Below are 22,701 nucleotides of genomic sequence, written 5' to 3' on the forward strand. Positions count from 1 at the left end.
CTACACTTGCCCTTATTGAACTTCATAAGATCTTTCCCTGCCCAGCCCTCCAGCCTGTCTAAGTCTCTTTGAATGGCAGCACAGCCTGCTGGTGTGTCAACCACTCCTCCCAGTTTTGTGTCATCAGCAAACTTGCTGACAATGCTCTCTAATCGTTCATCCAGAAGGATTCTACTCAAAAGCATGCATACAGAAATGCACCTAAAAATCAACTCTGAAAAAAAATATATATTTGATATAGCTGCAAGGAGAAGTTGGACATTTGTAGAAGCAGATATATTTGCGAAAGAATATCAATAATATTGACATCAGCTTTCTACAGACTGGTAGCCAAATGTTCCATACCTTACAGGCAATCACATTGATTGTTACCATGATTTGATAAAATTTTTAGAAGACATGATTAACATTCAACTGTGAATAGAATTTTAGGTAGAAAGGAGAAGCGGCACAATAGAGAGGAACTACATTTGCCTTCTAGGCTACAATTTTGAGCTGCTTCCCTGCTATTTCAAGGAAGGACAATTCTGGATTAACTTCCTTTACGCTCTCCTTGTTCAAGGTGACTCACCTGGGTCAAAGTTGCCTACCCAATGCCACTAAAATAGCTCCCAACTCTGAGAAAATCTAAGGGGTGACTAAAGAGGAATATTTGCATTTTCCTCAAAGAGCTCTTACTGTAAACCCTCAAACCTTCTCAGTCTCTCTTCACAGCACTGTTCTTCCAAGTTTCTAAGCATTTTGGGTTTTGTTTGCACCTAAATCCACTCACCTCTTCCTTACAGGGCTTTGGACAATAGAAGGTTTGTTATAATAGGGGACAAAAAAATTGACACTACAGCGCAGACACAGAGGAAATACAAATATAAAGAAGAGTCTTACCATTTGGGGCCAATATTCAACACCTGCTCTTTTGTTTTTGTTAAGACAAAATTGAATCATCTATTTTGGTGCAATCCTCTTTATTTACAAAAAAACATATTCATCATTCTCATTCTTTTAACACCCTGGAAACAAATCCAAGTGACTTCTCAGCAATTCAAAAGAAGCTATCTGGCTTCCTCCCAGGGCCCCACTAAGGATTGCCTTTCTCATTGTCTGCTGCTTTATGATGACAGGTAGCTTGCTAAAAATTCTCCTAATGCTTTTATGTTTACAACAAGTCCCATGAAAATCTCTCAGACCATAAAGCACAAAGACTCCTTAGGCTCTGCCAAGTGGCCAGTTGCCTCAGGCAGTCATCTTCATTTTGGCCAGTTCCCTCTTTCTCTTAAATAACCTTAATTTTACCTTTCTTTTAGTTTGAAAGCTTAATCTAGTACACTTCCTAGATTGAAGCAGGTCTGTGACAGATAACAGGAACTAATATGGTCCATTCTAACATTAGTATTATCTCCAGCAGTATTTTATACTAAAATTTAGAAAGCAAAACTTTGATAAAAAATTCTACTGAACAGAAAACCACAACTACTAATTTTAAAGTACTGTTATCAACACTATTGACTACATTCAAGCTTCCTTTTGCGCATACACTCAGGAGTCACACATAATGAAATTAATTTGTTTTGATTGCTGCCTTTTGAGATTCTTCAGACTAACAACACTATACAAATATAAGAGGAAACTTTGGGTATTCTGTTAAGAAAACAATTTTCTTCTCCTGTTCAAACATAGATATAATTAAAACACCTACTTAGTTTACATTTTCCCTCATTTAATTTATTTATTTAATAAATTGAAGCAGCCTACAGTTTTGTTTCAAAATCTATTGCCATCTGTTAGCTTCTTTATCTTCTGAGTTTTTGTGGAATGAAGAAATGGACAGATGTGTTAGCAAGCTTTCATAAATGCCTTGTGTTAGATACAAGTGGGTGTTCTATCTGCACACAGACACTGATTTGCAGTGTCTTATACACAACTGTATAAAAAAACCCCACGTCTACATGTACTTTAAGAAAAAAAGGACTAGAGGTACTAGAGACAGGAAAGAATTTTCACAGCTCAAGTGTATATCCTTGAATAGCTCAATTAGCTTTATTTGTTTCTATCCCAAAATTGGTCATCAGAAAAGGGAAAGCCAAAAACCAGATTTCTACTTTCAACTCATATAGAGTTCTAAGTGGCAACTTTACAAAATAAGATAAAGTATAGTATAATACAATGTTCTTTAATTCTTTGTACATGATGATTTTAAGCTGAAACTGATAAACTTGTGGAAGGAAAGGTCTGCAAAGGAAGGCAGATCACTACTTTTTGCCTTACAACATATTCATCCCATGCTTCAACATGTAGTGTTTTCAAAGAAATGTTTTCACTTCTTTTTTTTTTTTGTCTACCTCTCTGGAGATTTTCTCCAGTCTACATAGTACTTCAACAATTTTCTACCAGATCTCTGTCTCTGTAGGCCATGCCATCCACCTCAAATGGTACAGAGCTTTAGAACTGTGTGGGGCCCAAACAAAACTTGGGTCTAACCTATGCAGTCAGGTCATGATGAATAGCCCCTGAAGATGGTAATTCATAAACAGAGTTGACAAAAGACAGTTAGGATAACTTCCTAGGATAAATGCCTCTGGCAGGAGATACGTAGCTGTCAATAACCAAGATGTGTTCTTCAATCTCATGCCCCTATTCTTCATGGAAGCCTCTTAACACTGTATGATGTTCTGAGATATCTGCATTAGATCAATTTTGTTTAACTCACACCTCAAAATAAATCTTTTTATTATAATATTGAGTCTGTCACTGGTACCATTTAATACTCCTCTTTACAGAGAATAAGCACGATGTGAGGAGTGCTAATACAGGAATCAATCAGATGCTTGTCTTTATGAAGTGACAGTATTATAAATACAACCTCAATTTTACAAAATTAAAGCAAAGATTAACTTTCAGTGTAGGAGATTTGAGTCACTGGGTTATTTATATTGTTAACAACAAGTCAGCCCCTCACAAGTATCAGAATATAAAAATGAACGCTATGAAAATTGGGTGGGATGAATTGGCATTTGGCGTCCCTTATACTGACTCCTAAGACAAGATGTAGTGTCAGCTAACTAGGCATATCACCTGAAAGGTTCACTCAGAGAGGAACCTAAACTGAGAGAATGCAGAAGACATCAGCCTAAAATAAATGCCCCACTTATCCTCAATAAAACTAGATCCACAGTTGAAATAAGAAGTCACGGCTCTATTGATTTCAGAAGAGCTTGAGCAATATAACAAGTTGAGGTTCTTGTCCTATTAATAGCTCCTTTGACTTCAGTAGGATTACTCACACAGCCTATGAGTAAGTATGTATAGATGTGTAAGATATTTGCTAAGCAACAGACAAGAACTTACAAAAAGGAAAGTGATCTGTGAGGTTCACAACTTTGGAATGTAAAGCATATAATCCTGTAGACATTTACACACATCAATAATATTACACGTTGAGGTAGTTATACATATTGATATTTCTTGGTTTCCTCACATATACTAATGGTGATTCCTTGCCCACATTAATACATAGATAAACCAAAGTATTCCTTTTGCTCCTTCCGTTGTTTATCAAGAATACACAATATTCTATGTGTATTAATACTGCTAAACTAAATATGTTGCATTCCATAAACAATATTACATCCACCAAAAGCTATTATTGCCTTTCTAAATGGAACACTTTAAAAATGCAAGTGTCATTACAATACAAAGTAAAAAAGCTTCAGCTGAAATTCACATATTGTCTACACTCATTAGTGCTATTGACATAACTGAACTTTCTTGTTCTTATTAGGGTTACCATAGAAATGAGCCTAAAGCTATTACATGAATTGTTACTGTTATTAAAAAGTAGTCTGTTTCAGTTTTGTTTGGTTTTAAGAATCTTTGAATATTCAAGAACATAAAACTACCTTGATAATGAAATTAAGGCTAGAACGGTGAAGGTTTGTTTAAGCAAATGTAAGCTTCTTTAATAAAACTAAGCAATAGGTTGTGCGACAGGCACACACTGGATAAAGCAAGTATTCTCTGTAATTCCATGATTTTATACTTATATATGCTATTCTTTCAGACAGGCAAATGGTACACAGCTGACTGTATAATGAAATGGTATATATAAACGTAAAAATTCCCATAAATAAATGATGTTAACCTTTAAAGTTAGGCAAGCACTTTACACGTTTTCAAACGTTTTTACAGAAATATGCAATCATGCATTACTTCCACATTGCTCAAGAGACATAATGTATTACATGAGGAAATAAGATTCTAAGTGATGTTTTTAAGATATGTAAGCTCTTTCTAGTGTGTAATTATAATAATACGAAAAAAAGAGATTTTCATAAGAAAGAAGATTTATTTTTTTTTAACAACGAGGGTCTGAAACACTGGAAAACGTTGTCCAGAGAGGTGGTAGAAGCCCCATCCCTGGAATCACTCAAGGTCAGGCTGAGCAACCTGATCTAGCTGAAGATGTCCCTGCTTGGTCCAGAGGAGTTGGACTAGATGACCTTTACAGGACCCTTCAAACCCAAATCACTGTATGATTGTACATAATGACACAAGACAAATATACCTTGTGCAGGTCTGCGTGGGGGGTGGAAGAGTACATCTGTATGTACATCAGTGACAGTATGCTTTTAGATAAATTGTAACAATTCTTTAAAACATCTGGCTGAATGAATAGTACAAAGGGTATCTGAGGAGCAACTGCTTTTCCCCTATGAAGGACAAATACTTTGCTGAAATACCTCAACTAGCAGCAGTCATTTACAATCCCATCTGTATGAGTTTGTTAGTGACCTCAGCCTAATCTTGTCAGTATAAAGAAAAGTTCAATGCACTATTAATAAGACATCATTTGGATGCAAATTTTCTCTTTCGTGTGGTGCCTTTTAATCAGAAGTAGTTTGAGACAAAACCTTTGAGCCACTACAAAACTGGCAGGCAACCTATCAAGGTTTTCAGTAAAATGATCTATTAACAGACTCTCTTGTACTCATTCTCAACAGAAGATTGAATGAATATTTTAGATATGAAACATGCAGAGACAACAAATAATATTCTCTTCCATTTTCTTATTTACTAAATCTGGGTCATATATATCTTTTTTTTTTTGTATAAAGAAGGCAAACACAGTCAGATTGAAACTTCATGGATGGGCTCTTGGGTGAATTCTGTGTATAAAATGCTAGATGCCTAACAAATCTTTTGGGAGAAAATGACAGCTCTCAGTTTTTCATCCAGTGAACTAACAAGTGAAATTTCACCAAGCAAGGTACTAGTAGAAAAATTTGTGAGTCTTTGGAGAAAAAAAGGGTAAGAGATGAAAAACTAGAGTACATATCTGATCATTTTATGTGGTGTAAGACTCTGGTAAAAAATGCTTTGCTGCTCCTAAACTTTGCATTACTCAGAAACTCCTTCAACTTATTTGACAAACAAATGTATCTTGCCTTTTGGTTATTCTTACATGAATTTCCATGCTTACCTGCAAATGCTATCCTGCTCTGGAAGCAGGAATTTGAGGTTTGGTAACCACAAGAATGTTCCAAATTCCTTCCAGGTTGTTTCTTAAGAAAGACAGTGCCATAAGAATAATGCTTTGGAAATTTTCTCATCATATTTCGTATTGTTCTTTTCAAGGATAAAGCTCTCTCATATGAGTGATATTTCACTATCTTACTTTAGCCTTTCTTAAAAATCTTCTTTTTCCAATGTCATGGATCCCTGCGAGGGACAAGTGGGGGAGGTGTCAAGGGATGCCAGGCAGGAAGGTTGTTCATGTACTCCTGCTCAAAGTTTCATTGATCTTTTTGGGACTATGATATAAAAAAATGATACTTCCCATTTTCTTTCAATGCAGAAGGAGAATAACTTTGATGGTATAAGGTGAGAGAGAGTCTGTCTGTTGTTTCTTGCCCTTTCAGAAGGCAGGAAAGAAGAAGAGATGCTCAGCCAGGAATTAAAGTATAAATATAGATGTTCTAAAAGCCTTAGATAAAGTATATCTTAATGGGCAGAAATGTAAGTAGGAAAAAGATGAGAACCAACATTTTGCTGTGAATAAGAAAAGTTACCAAAAGTCAAGGACTTGGCTTAAGGAAAAATGATTTCAAGTAATCAAACTGAAAGACTAATAGATACGGGAAAAGGGAGATTAAATTCAATGTTGAAAAACAGTTAAAGTCTTTTGGAAGACACTATTTATTTATTTATTTATAATAGTTTCCAACCTGTATATATGGTAGAGTCTAAATTCAAATGAACTGCTCAAGAAGATTTGGGCAGTGCTCTGAGCAGGGTAAAGCAAATATTTGCTCAGTGAGCAATGAATTGGTAAAGAAACTGGAGAGGAAATTTCTAAATTTATGGGAAAATTGACACATTCCCACTAAACAACACAACTAACCTGCTCTTGCTTTATATTGGATTGAGGTCATTTGATGTTCACTTTGGAAGCAATAATGACCTAATTTCGCCAAACATTAAAGTTAGAAGGCAAGAAAGGACAAAGCTCTGAATTTTCAGCTACACATAGAAGTCTACAGAAACTTCAAAAAATTATTTGCTTACCTCAAGAGCCTGACAAAATTCATTACTAAAAGTTTGCAAGAACTAGAGAGTGAAGTTTCTACTCCTCCAGGGGAAAACAGACTGGGATAAACAATAAATGGATGCAAAGCTATCAACAGCATGGTTTTTCATATTTGTGTTCTTGATATATGTCACTTCTTACTGTAGTTTGTGACCATACTGAATATGTAAAGAGTCAAACATTCCTGTTTTTCAAGCATGATGAAAGAGATGGAAAGATATCTGCCTTAATGTATGGGCTTTAAAATTAGGTACTCCAGAATTCTTTTCAACAACAGAATTCCTTCTCTTTGTATGTTACTCACAAAATTTACTTGTAACATATCCTTCCAAAACTTTACAAAATGTGCTACCTACAAAAAAAAAATGTTCTCTTATCTATATTAAAGGAAAATATTACTTGGAACATTTTGAAAACTTGTATTTGACAGGAACTGCTGTTGATGTGCAACAGTAAATTGAAAATAAAGGGGATTTGCTTAAATATTTACAATTCATAATGCCACCACACTGTTTCAAACCTCATTTAAAATAGGAAAAAAGCCACTCATGTAATTTTGAAACTGAACAAGAAACATTTCTGAATGAAAGACAACTAAGTTTCTCTACTTATATTCAAGGAAAACCAAGGATCAGAATGAAAGCATGGACCCCAGAACTTTAATCCAGTTGCCAAGTATTTCTTTCTATTTTGCTCTTCTGAAGCTGATTTATGTCTATGTTGTGTTTATCGGTCTCCTCATACATATGAGTTTTCACGTAGTCTTAAAAATTATTTTGATGATATTAGGAAAAATAAATCTTAAACACCTTCAAAAACGTTTTACACTAGAATGTATTCTTTATAGGATGATGTCTACAGACTGACTACAAAAAAAATATTATATTTCAAACATCTAGGAAAGCAACCATGGAAAACAGACTAGACTCCCTAGATCTGAAAGATCATGTGCTCGCATTTGTTCTTAAATATGCCAGTAAAACAATTTTATTAACATGAGAATTGAAATCAAAGAACTGCTACATTCCATCACAATACAGTTTTGGAGAGAACGATTAATGAGCTAAGTATCAAGACAAACTCAAATGAAATATTAGTATATCAAATACTGTAAAGTAACTTTCATTTGTATTTTGCAAGTAATACAAAAAATATATGAGCACTTGCCCTCAGAAGGACAATGTGCTTAACAGTATTCATGTGAATAAAAAAAATACATAGATGTAATAACTACAATAATATACATTTTTCTTTGTAGTACCAGTTCAAAGCTAAACCAGCACATTAGTACGCTATAATTTCAGTCAAGGAAAATCATAAGTGCTAGTTACCTGGCACTTCTAAAGCATATATAAATTCACTGTAGATCTACAGTAAAAAAAAGAAAAGTTATTTAAACATTCATAGTGCCAGTATACTAAGAAAAAAAAAAAGATGTGTTTTTATTTCTAAAAAAGATTACAATACCATTAAGCAAGTGTTGTTTCCAAAAATTATTAAGAATACAAGCTTCAAGGGTAAAAAACGGCCGTCTAAAATTATGCATCTTAGAATAAAATTAAATACGATAACTATCAATACACCTTTGAATCATGCCTACACAACCTACATGCCTACATGCCATACATAACCTAAGTTTAATTTCATTTAAGTTTTCTAATTTGTTAAACAGGTAAGGATAAATATGTAGGACAAATTTTCCAACACAGCCATAATGATTTAGAAAACAAAATAATAAGGTGACTTTATGTACAAGTATTTATTGAAGAGCTTCAGTTGTGACACGGTTTTAAGGACAGAACTACTGAAACAGAATTTTGTTTAGAAGAAAAAAAGTAGAGAGAATAAAAAAAAGAAGGAAGTGTAAGCTCTTTGCAGAGAGGTGGCTGTCTGTGCTCCAATGACTGTTGATAACAACAAGGCCTAAGCCACAGCATCAGTTAGCTTTCTAGGAGGCTTGAAATGCTACACGATGGTCCCCTGCATTCACTCTACTTACCAATGCTTTTGCACTACTGCTTTGAGACTATTGAGCGCACTGGGATGCAGTTAATAGCATAACTAACCACTCAAAATCTGTGAAAGGTGTCCCCGCTCACCGCAGGAGGGTTGGACTAGATGACCTATAAAGGTCCCCTCCCAACCAACACCTTCTATGATTCTATGATTATTCTGCTGTATTCAGCATTGGTACGGCCTCTCCTCCAGCACCGCGTGCAGGCCTGGTCCCCACAACTTGAGAAGGATGAGAAGGCCCTTGAATGCCTCCAGAGCAGGGCAGAAAAGCTGGTGAAAGGGCTGGAAGGAATGTCCTACGAGGAGTGGCTGTGGACTCTGGGCTTGTCTAGTCTGGAGAAAAGGAGGCTGAGGGACAATCTCATGGCTCTCTGCAGCTTCCTGAGGAGGGGAAGTGGAGAGGAAGGTGCTGCTCTCTTGTCCCTGGCATCCAGTGATAAGACACACTGTGCCAAGAGAAGTTTAGAAGGGACATTAGGAAGCATTTCTTTACAGAGAGGGTGGTCAAACGCTGGAACAGGTTTGCCAGAGAGGTGGTCAATGCCCCAAACCTGCTAGTGTTTAAGACACTTTTGGACAATGCCCTTAATATATTTTAATTTTTGGTCAGCACTGAAGAGGTCAGGCTAGATGATCCCTGTAGGTCCCTTCCAAACAAAATAGTCTATTCTATTGTACTCTAAATATTCCAAGTACTATACTATAAAGAAATTTTAGCTTTCCGCAATCTGCAGTTTCCTTAATTTTTGACAAGAAATAGTAACAAAGGTTTCTCCTTCAGCACAAAATGTCTAGGGTAAAAAAAAAAAAAGTTCAGAGAGATATTTAATTTGTGTATACATGAGAAAGAAGATGTGTGATTAGTAATCAAAGTTCTTGATTTATTCTGAAAGATAAAGCTACTAAAATAATCTTAAAGTTATTGATACCTCTCTCCGTCGAGAAGCCCAACAGGTTTGTTTGATTTTCCAAACGACGGCAGCTACCAGCAGTAAGGATAAGAAACAACTGCAATCACAAAAGAAAAATAATAATTGTAACATAATGGTCTGAAAAAAGTTTACCAGTTTAGAGTATCAAATGTAATGAAAACATATTTAAGTGTGGAAAAAAAACCCAAAATAGATGAAAACTAAACAACAGTCAGCCATGCAAGTTCAAAGTCAAAATAGATCGCACAGCTCTCATGCTGTAATTGTCTCCATGAAATGCTATTACTGTCTCCACTAGCATGTGATAAGCACCGTTACAACTGTCCGCATCCCCACAACAGTCTCAACAAATACGCACTGGATGTTCCAAATTCAGCAGATCAAAACTATATTAAATAACTACATAAACGTATACTTCTCTCAGTTTGTGAATTCTGAGTAACTTCCTGGGATGCAGGAATGATAACTATGCAAGGTGTATAATTACTTTTGGAAATCAAGTTTGCACATTTGGAAAACATCCCAAAGAACATTGCTGCATTACAGTCCCAAAAAACACAACAGAAGAACATACCAACAATGAATTAAAATTATTAAAACTTCTTCAGTTCATAATGAGAGCATATGCCTTCCCTCTTGCTCCAACATTTTTGTATTTGTAACATTTAGTCCATAAAGGATTTTGGTAGAAAGGCCACTGAACTCACAGTCTTCTAGGGAATTTCCGGATACTGACAAAAAGCTTTTAAATTTGTCACCCAATGCAATCACTCTGAAGATCTTTTAATTTTTGTAGAGCGTTTTTTATGAAAGTATCTAGATTTTCTAGCTGTGTGAAGAGTTTTCTGGCATATTAGCACATCTGCTGCACACAGTGTTTTCAATTAATACAACACTGTAACTATTGAATTATACTGGTCATGTATAATTTTTTTTTTTCAAAAAAGCTTCAAAATGTATTCTTTAACCAATACGGGAAATACAAGAATTCCCTGAAGTAGTATAGTTCAGTGGAGTACTGTGCTTATATGCAAAATACAATCATTATCTATGCAGCAACACCAATGTTTCCCTTTACCATGGTGTAAATATCTGAAATTATGACCCAGAAGATATATCTTCAGAAGTAACAGCCATGGCATTCAATATTTATCCATAATATGGAGACTATTAGAAACTTATTTATGGCAACTGTAGTTTAACGCCACTATTAAGTCAATGGAATGAAAGCATCCCATCGTTCCCTGGTCTGCAAACAACAGGATCAGCTGTACCACTGAATATTGGTCAATGAAAGCACCGTTGCTCTAAGTATGTTCAAAAGTCAAGTTTCCGTAACACAACCTTTCCTTGACAGTTAAAGCAGTGCAAATTGATATGGCTTTCTATCAGCATCTCATTAATTTAAAATTCCTTTCACTACAAGTTTCAACATTCTTTTTTATCAACTTTGAACACCCTTCAGAAAGGCTGCCAGAGTGACCCAAGTTCAAAAACCACCAAATATAACAAGTGGTTCGGGCATTGGATGCTCAATTAAAATTACAGTTTGGGTTTTTTTCACTAAGAGACTAAACTCTGTCTCACTCGAAGAAAGCTGATTGTTCTGAACCTGAAAAGAAAAAATGGTTAAAGGATCTGTTTTTAGATGCAAAGTCTGACTTTCTTGTAAACAGCCAATGTCAACCAGCAGCACTTCTTAGCAGTTTTTTAATTGTCTTTGGGATTAGGAATTTTTATGGAAAGGAAGATATATTCTCCCTCTCTCCTTGTAGGGTCATTTTAAATACTGAGACATACAAATATAGATCCTTTAAAAAACAAAGGTACTTGGAATTTTGATTGGTTCTGATCAATGGATCAGAACAGTTAAGCATATCTAAGAACCATTCTGCCAACAGAAAACTGTTGGAAGAGTCAACGATCTGTAATAAAAGTACGCGAGAGGGCAACTGCTGGTTCAAGAACCTAGGGGAAATCGGAAGACTTACATTTTAATGAATCTCAGTGTAAATCATCTTCCTACACGTGTCTTCACTGAAAGGAGCTAATGCAGAAAGAATATTTTAATTGATACTCCCATTTATTAACACAGTATCTCTCACCAGAAGTTTCTTTTAAGAGCTTTTTAAGGACTAAATACCTAAGTATCACAAAAAATGTTATGAAAGAAAGTGATCATCAGAGAACGTTCACAGTTTTGTTTAATGCATCACTCCAGTTGACGCACTGATTTCACTTTGTAAAATTTATCTTTGGCTGTCTCCCTTTCCCCAGTCTTCTTCGACAGCAAATACAAGATGACTGTGAGTTTGGGTGGCTAGTGAAAAGCAGGACAAAAAGCTCCACCAGAATAAATCCAGTTTTTGGAGCAACATCTTTTAAGCTTTTTAAACCAATAGCTACTTACAAACACTATTTCCCAGAAATCTTGTCCCTACCATATAGTGTACTGTCTAGCTAGTAATTGCAACAGATGCTTAGGGGCAATATCAAAGTACTGACACGTTGCTATAGATTAGTAAACTGTGCATTAAGTAAGGGTAAGCCATGTCACTTACTCTTCTCTGTAGTCCTTGCAAACAAAATATATAAAAAAAAAACACCAAAAAACCCCAAACCTGAAAAAGATGAATACATTCAAGAGACCTGGACAAAAGAAACTAAAAGAGCCTTGCACTGCGCAACTGCTTTGTTATAAGCAGGAACTGAATTTCTTCTCTTCAGAAAATTCTGACCTTCACATTTATTAATTTCTTGAACAATTCTCTTAAGCTGGTAGAAGAAAAAACTTGAGAGTTTTGTTTGACAAACTTCAAATTGCTTCTGTGCTCTGTATGTCATTGGAGTTGGGTCACACCTTGAACATTCCTTTCTCATTGGTCAAAACGTTGTTTAGTTTACATGAAAAGTCAAAACAAAAAGCAAGTGTTTCAAAGATACCCATAGAAATAATTGGAAATCACACCGTTCAGTGTGTGCAGTGTTTACTTAACACTTATCTATGATCCTTTCTCAGCAAGTAAATGTTGTGGGTTTTTTAAATATAGATAATCAGAAGGAAAAAATAATTAAAATTCATGTTAATGAAGACAAGAAAGACATGGAAAATAGATTTTGTCAAAGTAACCTGGTTCCAGGCTTTGGTGAGATAATAGCCTTGGTTTATTTAGGGCAATAAAAAAATGAAAGCTGACTGTAAAGGATCTCACAATATTGAGTGACTCAGTAATAAAATAAGAGAATGAAATTTAGTGCCAATGAACTGAAGGCAATGTGCAGAAGAAAAAAACCCAATGTCTCTAGCTACAAATATGCAATGATAGGTTCTAAATTAGCAATTACTACTCAAGAAAATGGTCTTGAAGTCATTACAGATAGTTCTTTGAACATATCAACTGAATGTTCAGTGGCACTCAGAACACCAAACAGAATGTCAAAAGAAATTTTAAAAGGAATAAAGAACACAATGGAAAGCATTGGCATGCCAGGGCATAAATCTATAGTATGTTTGCATCCTGAAGCACCCATCACCTCAACTCAAAAAGTCTAAGGTGAACTTAAAAAGTACAAAGGTGCACAGTCTACTTGGTTAGAGGAATAAAATGCTAGTAGAAATAAGCTCTTTTTAATTTTGAAATCACAGGAAGCTGAAGTGAGACATGACAAAGACATTAACATTAAGGTATAACGTCATTCATCCAGCACGGAAATGCATGGTAAGAAACAATGTCTGGAAGCAGATACATTTTAATTAAACTCAAACCATTATTACAATTTTTTTTCTGTACCACAAAATAATGTTACATATACTGGAGGGGGAAAAAAAAAAAAAGATTTGACTGCATTGCAATGACTAGATAATCTAAGGTACAGAAAATGGATGGATTGTAAGCAGGTAGTACAAAAATAAAACGTGCTTGAACAGACTCATCCATATGGTCTACCATTTCTGACATTTGAGTTAAGAGTTTGAATGACATCCAAATAAACAGATAGAAACTTTTGAAATGCAGATGGCTTATGAAACACTGACCCAGAGTACCAAGTGAATGCCCTTCTGCACTTATGAATGTAAATCTTCCCACTAAGACAATTATCATGCTAGGACACACTTAAATACACAGCAACTCAAGCCTTATCAGGATTTTGTAGTCCTTAGAACAAAGAAATGATTTGCCAGAAGATAATAACATAGCTTTGCACAGTTGTCCCTTCAAACCATGTGGAACAAAATAGAAGAAACATTAAAAAAGCATCCTTGGAAATAAGCAATTCATCCCCAGTGGCACGTATTACAGGCTGATTGAAAATTATTATCTTAGTACTGAGGAGACACTAAAAAACTAGAGAATGAGTGGACTGAAGAGGAAGTAGTCTTCAACATGAGTGGCTTCTGTCCAGTGCAGAAGAAGAAAGTGGCCAAGGAAAGGCTGCAAGAGAGCAACAGGGTGTGGCAGTAAGGTCTATGCTAGACAGATGGTCTCTGGGTAGTAGGAAAAGAGAAATACTGATGTAATAGAAAACAGAAAAGGAAAACTGGAAGGAATAATTACTGCCTGCATAACTACTTTTGCATAGTATAAATTTTTTTAACTTACAAAGGTCATATTTAGACATATATAGTGGTGTTCACAGGGCTGGCTGAGGAGCATGTGGACAGTGCTCGCTACAACCGAGAAATGATTTTCTCTGTGTGTGTATAGGAGGCAAACTGAAAACTATAAAAGGAATTAGTGGATGCGTTTCTGCCTGGTATGTGCAAATTAAAACAAAACCTGTAGAACATCTTTAAAGAAACTCAAATTACAGGGATAAATACAGGGGGAAATCTGTGAAATATAATGGACAGTGTGGTTGGACTAGATGAATTAATGACACATTTGTGCCTTAACCTCTATGAATACATTATAACACATTATAGAACTCTTTTTTCACTGCATATTAATGTCTATAGGTTACATATTGTATGTAAGAGTGCTCATGTTAAAATGACATAATTTACTTATTTTTTCAGTGACGTAAAAGGAACTATTTCATGAATTAAATATAAATATTTTAAAGAACAATATGATAAATGCAAGGTAAAGAGAATAAAATAAAATATTCCATTCTTTACTATTTCTTTCCCATTCTCTTATTATTTAACATACAAGCAGAGATTAAAATGTCCAAAAATGTATGCAAATATTTATGCATGAATGATTTTTGTTTCTGTGATTTTACTTAAGCCACTAATTTGTGTAATAATTCACTTTAAATTTCCATATTGGATGAAAGTAAACACTTTGCCAAACTTTAAGGTGAAGTTAGTATTCTTTTAATTCTATTCAAATTTAAAATTGTGTGGGATTCCACTTCAAGCACCCTTCACAATTACTCATCTTACAATAAGGGGAAAAATGTAAAGCAGCCCCACACAGCTGAGCGTGGTACAGAATCCCTAAACTGCTCCCAGTTAAGGCGACCTTGGGAGTACATCTGTGCCGGCACAGGACTGTTCTACCAACTCATAAGAAAATCTAAGGTGTGTTAGCTTGACTACAACATTACATTGGCCCTGTCGTACTGTCACCATGCTCAAAATGCATGGCAGATGTGCCCTCAGGTTGTCCTGAGGGTGTACCTGCACTGCTGGCTTGGTGTGGATCTAGAGGGGGCTTTTGAACAGATTCCCTGATTGCCACCATTGCAGTGCTTCGGCTCATACTGTGAGGCAACCCTGGAGCTCCGGACGCCGAACCCCAATTGGAAGATGTGCAGTGGACACTCCAGGCATAAAAGGGCTTTCAGTCCATGGAACTAAACTAGTGCTAGTCCAAAGTGAAAAAAATAACAAGATGCATATAGTGTGGATGTCAGGTCCTCAGCACCATTGTGCTCCGCAAATGATCTATTTGTGCACATTGGGCTCCCCAGTTCAAGAGAGACAGGGACCTACCGAAGAGAGTCCAACGGAGAGCTACGAGGATGCTTAAGGGACTTGAACGTCTCTTCTGTGAAGAGAGACTGAGATAACTGGAGCTGTTTAGCCTTGAAAAGAGAAGGCTGAGAGGGGATCTTATTAACATATATAAATATCTGAGGGGTGGGTGTCAAGGGGAAGGAGAAAATCTCTTCTCAGTGATGCCCTGTAATAGAACAAGGAATAATGGGTTTAAGTTAGAACATGGGAAGTTCCACTTCAACATGAGGAGAAATTTCTTCACTGTGAGGGTGATGGTGCCCTGGCACAGGCTGCCCAGAGAGGGTGTGGAGTCTCCTTCTCTGGAGACTTTCAAAACCCGCCTGGATGCATTCCTGTGTGGCTGCCCTAGGGAAACCTGCTCTGGCAGGGGGGTTGGACTAGATGATCGCTAGAGGTCCCTTCCAACCCCTAACATTCTATGACGTTCTATATAAGCATCCAAAGATTCCCAAAGCTTTCTTTCATACAGTTATCTAGGTGTACAGCAGTCTTACCGACTGCCCACACGTGTATACTTAGATGTATTTCAAAAGCTCCTCCCAAGTCTCTGTTTGAAAGCAGGAGTTGGGTCATCAAAGCAACTGTTCCTTAATTACTTGAACTCTGCTATGCTGAGACAATAGTTAAATATCCCTCGTGATCCAAGAACGTCTTGCCTGTTGATCTCGCTTTCTTTGCCATGAGCACAAACTGCACGCTTCACTAAATGGCAATCTTTACAATGGCCCTACATCGTACGAATGTTTCTCCTTCATACTAATTGATATTCTTAAACATGAACAAAAAATAATAGTATTGAGTAAAAAAACCCCTGATGACAAAAATATTTTTAATGTAGATACATGCAAATAAAAAAGTCTTATATCTAAGTTAATGGTTTTAAACTATTATTGCGAAAGTCTCCTAAGAGATTACATACACCGTTTTTCTAATAACTGTTTTTCTAACATGTTATTTACTATCCTTTTATTGGCAAATAGAGCACATTTTAATTGATGTGTTATAAAGCAAGCGCAGTTCTGAAACAAAAATAACTGAACAATTATTTTTCCAAACCCATGACTTTAAATAATAATTATTGTCACAGCAATTGATTTCTTTCATTGTATTTGACAATAATATTGTGCCTATGATTATGATGTGCTAGGTTCAGCCATCCTTACTTGCGTTAACTAATATACACATGACAAGCAGCTCCAAAGATTCCAACAGGATCATCTGAAGTACAAAGCACTGTAAACATAATATTAGGAGTCTGATATGTATGAGAGCAGTATAATATTTTTTTATGTTTTTAATGATTAACTAGATTTCTCTGAATCACACAGTTTTACAAACGTTGTTATAAGTAGGAATATTTCACCAATTAGAGAGCCAGCATTACCACTTAGGTGATTCAGGAATGTCCTTCTTTCATTCTTGCTAGCAGGAGAAATACTACCAGAACCAGCAGGTCCATGCAGTGACTGCACCCACACTCCATTTTCTGAAACCATCAGCTAAGAGTTGCAACCTTTCCCTCTTCAGTTACATATATTTACTTGTGGCACATACTTAAATATGCTTTTTTGTTTCCCGTTGGCCTAGATATATATACCACTCCGAGTCAGATTTTTCCTGCCCCTCTTGTTTTAACAAAGCAATAGCCCCTGAGCTCCAGCTTTCCCCCCACAGTTTCTTCTCAAAATAAAGGAACTGAAGGGAAATGTAAATCAACTGTGAATCTTTTAATCCAAAAGCACTGCGAAGGGTTCAATCCCTCAGTTCTTGTCTGCCGAACTGTAAAGTGAAAGAAATGCCTGAATATGAAGTAAATTATCTACAATGGTATTTAAAAGTGCTACCAAAAATCATTTAAATGCAAATCTGTATTTATTTATCTGTGTCTCAGATGGGATTCACACAAGTTAAGCAACATCTTTCAAGTTCATTTGAAACTAATCACATGGATAATTCTTCTCATCCAGACGACAGTGATTAAAATGCTAGTTTTAGATGCAGTACCAAAAATCTATATGTTCCTATAAACAAACCTTGCATGCAGTGTCTCATGAAAGTCAGATAATTGCCCCTAAAATTCACTTCACATATGTCCACAACTACAGAATAACAGTTAAAAATAAATACATATGGCCTTCTGCCTGGTCCTCCCAGGCAGAATCCTATGTTTGGTATGAATATAAGGTAAAGGATATCCATGTTAGATTTGTTTTACTGTGTCATGGCTGATTTACAGGAACAGAATCTGAAGGGAGATGCAGTTCATAAAATTACTGACCAAGGTTTTAAAAGAAGATTTACACATATTACAAGGGCACAATGGAAATACTTCAGCTTATAGATTAAAAAATACATTCATACATGGAGAATCAACTGAAAGCATTTTTCTTTAACATATGCAAAGCTTCTAAAAGATGGCAGTATAAAATCTGTATACCCTTTTCCGTAGTTCACACAGCAAAGTAATTGCCATGAACAGCTCTGCAGGTATGGGAAACACTTAACACATAATTATTCCAAGGTGAGAAAAGGCTGACAGTATATTCAATAGGGATTAGAATTTAGAATAAACTCAACTGTTAAATGGTAGAAGCTTTTCTATTTATTTGAGTATTTAATATCTATAATTTATTTTAACAAAAAAAAATATCCAAAAGAGCAAATTTCAATTATTTCAGATTCCTGCACCTCAACACAGTGTTCTTCAATGCCAGCCTAACACCAATCAGGTACTGCCAGTGCAGACTCAAGTCATACCTCAAAGAAACATCAAATCTTTGTAAAAATGTCCACCTAGCATCAGAGCAGTTCTTTTAACTGAGGCGAACAGGAGGCCACATTTAAAGAATTTCCTGTTCCTGGTACAGAAAAATACCTCAATTCTTGTTTTCATAACATCTCTCTCAGAATCACACACAAACTGAATCCTTCTGTTTGGAAATGAATGTAACTGGTACTTGTTCTCAGAATAAAAGAAAAGGAAGAAGGAAGTCTGAGGTGGAGACATGGACAGAGCACTTGGGCTGTTGAGTCAAAGTTCAGTTCAGAAAGTGTATCACCACATTCTGCTTTCCCAGTAGATGAGGCATTGATCATTGGTGCTCCAAAGCTTCATGAATTAAATATTTTCAGAGACAATGGCCTAGGAGGGTGGAACACTATACTCCCACATAATAAATTCCTAGGTTTTCTATATGTTAGAATCAAACAGATTAGATTGGTTTATGGACAAAAGAGAAGTATGGTAGACGAGGGTACAAATCTGTCTACAAAATTTCATCTGCCGTGGAGCAGATAGATATGAAGATGAAAACTTATTTCTTTCTTGGAAACCTATTATTGGCTATGGCAGGAAGATTGCAAAGGAATTCCTCAGACAGGATCTTATTCTATTCCCTGGTCTTATATAAAGAAAAATATCTGGTAAACACACAGATATTAAAATATTTTAAAGAAAAGAGTCCTACTAAAACCTCAGACACAGTTCAGATTTAAAGATACCATTTAACTGCACCACTGCACTGGTCACGGTAGGAGGCATGTTGAGACATAAGCAAAAATTCTTGTGATTTTTTTTTTTTTATAAATGGCAGATAATGTTTAATCTCAGAATTTTACATAAGATTTCTGAATCAGTAGTATTTGGGCAGGTGTGGAATTTCATATCTGCTAGCAATATCTGACTTATGCATAATTTTTTTTAGCATATGAACTATTACTGTTAGATCTTAGAAAGCACTCAAAGTCCCTTTAAGAGATCACCTCCTACATGGCTACATGGTCAGTCTTCTGAAATCTCAAATCAAACAATTTACTCCAACTCCACAAAGGTGACACTGGACAACTCCAACTTGACTGTGATCATGAGATGATACCATCAATCTGCTGCAGATGAATCTTGTTACATAGTTCGTTCTTTTTTTGAGGAATTCTCATTAACAAACTGTCAGGCCATCTCTAACTGCCCAGCCAAACAATAATGAAAAATTAAGGAAGGATATGTGTAATCCAAGCTCACTTTTACTTTCACAAGGTAAGTCTGAATTACCTCAATGACACTATTTTCCATAATTTCCGAAAAGTTTGCACCACAGCCACTTGGACCACTTTTGAATGTACACTGCAATTTCACTTAAAAAAAGGGAAAAGTATACCTGTATGAAATATATGTATTTTATATATTAAATGTATGTATTTTATATATAAAAAAAAATTATGTAGGTACTACAGAAAAATGGAGTTACAGAATGCAAGTGTTTTACTCCTTAGATAAATAGCAATATAAATAATAACAACAAAAATCAAAGAAAACTGGATGAGCTGCCTCTACTCAAGTCCTTCCACCCAGAACGCCTATACTGAGCGGGGCAGCACAGTATTCATAGTAGGTATCCATGGACTGATTAACCCAAATATTGACATAGTAGCACAATGCATGCCCAGGTATGCAGAATCACAGGGGTTGGAAGGGTCCTCTAGAGATCCTCGAGTCCAGCCCCCTTGACAAAGCAGGATCACCCAAAGCAGGTCCCACAGGGACGTGTCCAGGCAGGTTTTGAGTGTCTCCAGAGAAAGAGGCTCCACAACCTCCCTGGGCAGTCTGTGCCAGGGCTCTGTCACCCTCACAGTGAAAAAGTTTTTCCTTATGTCAACGTGGAACCTTCTACGCTCCAGCTTGCACCCATTGCCCCTTGTCCTATCATTAGACATTGCTGAGAAGAGCCTGGCTCTGTCCTCCTATGCTGACCCTTTACATATCTATGGACATTAAAGAGGTCACCTCTCAATCCCCTCCAAGCTCCCTCAGCCAACAACAAGCTACAAAGGGTTAGATGCACAGGCCAAGATGTTCCAGCTGTTGCATGTAGAGTGTAACTTATTTTGGAAGTAATAAAGATTTATTGTAGTAAAAACTGCTCGTTGCCTTTCGCTGGCCCATTGGCCCTGGGAAATGGTTTTGATGGGACCAGCCTTTCTGTTTTGAGATTGGGTTTGGCAGTGGAGGTCTGCAGCACTGCAGATGAGCCACAGAGAAGGTCATGGGCAAATTAAAGCAGTACCTCTGTGCCATGGAGCTTTCTGAGTGATTTCCACAGGACTACTGAATGCTGTGGCACAGAAGATTTGGACTGCTCTACTGAAGTTAAGAGAAATACATGAAAGAGAAATGAGCCTTAAAAAAAATTATACTGCCCAAAGCATGCTGTAAGAAGTCTCCAGAAGAGCACATTTTAAATCACTATTAAACGTGTAACTAGAATGATTTTGTTGATAAGATGAGCAAAATTCAGTAATAAATTAAAACTTCAATAATATTGTTATTAAAGCTTACCGATTCAAGCTCTTAAGGCCTAACTGAAAACAGGAGATTGAGGTATCAATGGTATCTACTGCATTTATATAAATTTATTTTAAAGTAAGAAGGATCAATGAAATATCTATATAAAACATTAGTTTATTAGGAAAAACAGCTACCACATCCATGCAAAATCATTTATTAATGTATATTGAATGTAGAAAACCAACTTAAACCTTCATCTCCTGAGGCATAAACTCCAACTCTTACAATAGTTTAAAATTGTATCTGACAAATGCCCCTACAAAGCCTGGGTTTATTGGTCTTTGCTGTGCAATGAAACACCAAAATACTTCCTGAAGGTAAGGGAGGAATGAAATGTGTTTAAGTGTAGAATTTGTTACTTATAGGAAAATTATGATGAAAACAAAGCATTCATTTTTTCATTACGTACATGTGCCAAAATGTTATTTTTAAAACTCCTTCATTCTCAATAATTTTACTAAATTAAATAATTATTTAAAAGTAACTATATAATGTATAAATGCACACATACATACTTTATATTTATATTTTCCTACATACATAATTCATGTATATGTACATAAAGCTGTCTTTTCATATTAAATACACCACAAGCCATACCAGAAGCTACTATAGTTATGTATGAATGAAGGATCAATTATGTGAATAGTCTTCATATACAACTAAAAAGGGAAAATAGATATGGTACATATATCAGGACGCTATGCAGAAGACCAACATTCATATGTCATTCTGCCAATACAATGTCAAAAAAAAAGTGAACCATTTAAAAGGACTCTGAAATATATTACACAATAAAGCTCTAGATGTGAACTTTAACTCTGAGCAGTTCTTCCCTTCACCTCTTTGAAGCAGCAAATAAAGAAGATTTACAATCAAAGGGGCTCAATCTCACATAAACTGAAATTAATCTCCATAGAATAAATAGAACATCACACCCATAAAGTGTGATTATGTTTCTTTTACTCATGGAGAAAACGTTAATATTTCATATAATTTTATGGGTTTGCCCTTCATGGGTGAAACAGTCTATATTTCTCTGAACAAGTGATGTTATATATAAAAACAATAGATCTAAAAAGAAAAAAAAATCTATGACTACTAAATTTGCAGACAAATTAGGAAACAAATAATTGAAAATTTTCTGCAGTAAATTTCAAGAATAACTAGAAAATTACTGTTTACATTTCAAAATAGTTGTGCTTTCATTTCAGCATTTTATGCAATGATTTTGATGATTTATGCTAATTTAAGATTTAAATTAAGCAGGGGGAAAAAAGGACTCATTAATTGTAAACATGGCCAATTAGTGAATTTGCGGAAGAAGGCTGGGGAAGCCAACCAACATTACATTTCAGCAGCTTCCAAACCAAAAATTCACATTATTTCAAGAATATTTTTCTATGCTTTTCCCTCATTCTTTCCTTTAACTTCACTGTTTCTCTGGTGCAGATGTTATCCTCTCATAATAAACCACAGTAATATAAAACACTTTTAAAGAGCCACCACGACACATGAGCATTGCTTAGCATATTAGACTCAAATACAATCAAGAAATGTAATACATCTCTAAAGGACTTTTCCCCTCATCATGTAACATATCCAATACTTCTTCCAAAGAGGCACGTGTATTTGAAGGGTTAGGTGTAAAAAAGTCATCTCTCCTTCTCAAAACACCTATTAAGATGAAATTTTCCTTAAGACAAAGTAAGGATTTTTAGATTTCTAGGCCAAAGAATCATTTTTCTGTAAGAGTACTGCATAAAAATATAAAACCATTGATAACCCAAACCCTGATATTTAGAATTTCGACTGAAAACACTTAAAACATGTTAGAAAATAGAATTTTGAAACTGTAGTGTTT

The 22,701-nt window shown here is 35.7% G+C and overlaps 1 protein-coding gene across 1 annotated transcript in view; it reads right to left on the reverse strand.

Moving 5' to 3' along the window:
• Positions 1 to 7,911: 7,911 nt before the first annotated feature.
• The window catches only part of LOC104275016 (attractin-like protein 1), a gene marked incomplete at both ends in the record, with an annotated part of 190,017 nt that continues 175,227 nt past the window's right edge, over positions 7,912 to 22,701 (reverse strand). The window contains 2 exons of the mRNA XM_009870845.1: positions 7,912 to 7,948; positions 9,526 to 9,604. Coding sequence (XP_009869147.1) covers positions 7,912 to 7,948; positions 9,526 to 9,604 — 116 coding nt within the window. The remainder of the gene's footprint in view (positions 7,949 to 9,525; positions 9,605 to 22,701) is intronic.

This window comes from Apaloderma vittatum, unplaced genomic scaffold, assembly GCF_000703405.1.
Source record: "Apaloderma vittatum isolate BGI_N311 unplaced genomic scaffold, ASM70340v1 scaffold7116, whole genome shotgun sequence".
Classification (NCBI taxonomy): Eukaryota; Metazoa; Chordata; class Aves; order Trogoniformes; family Trogonidae; genus Apaloderma; species Apaloderma vittatum.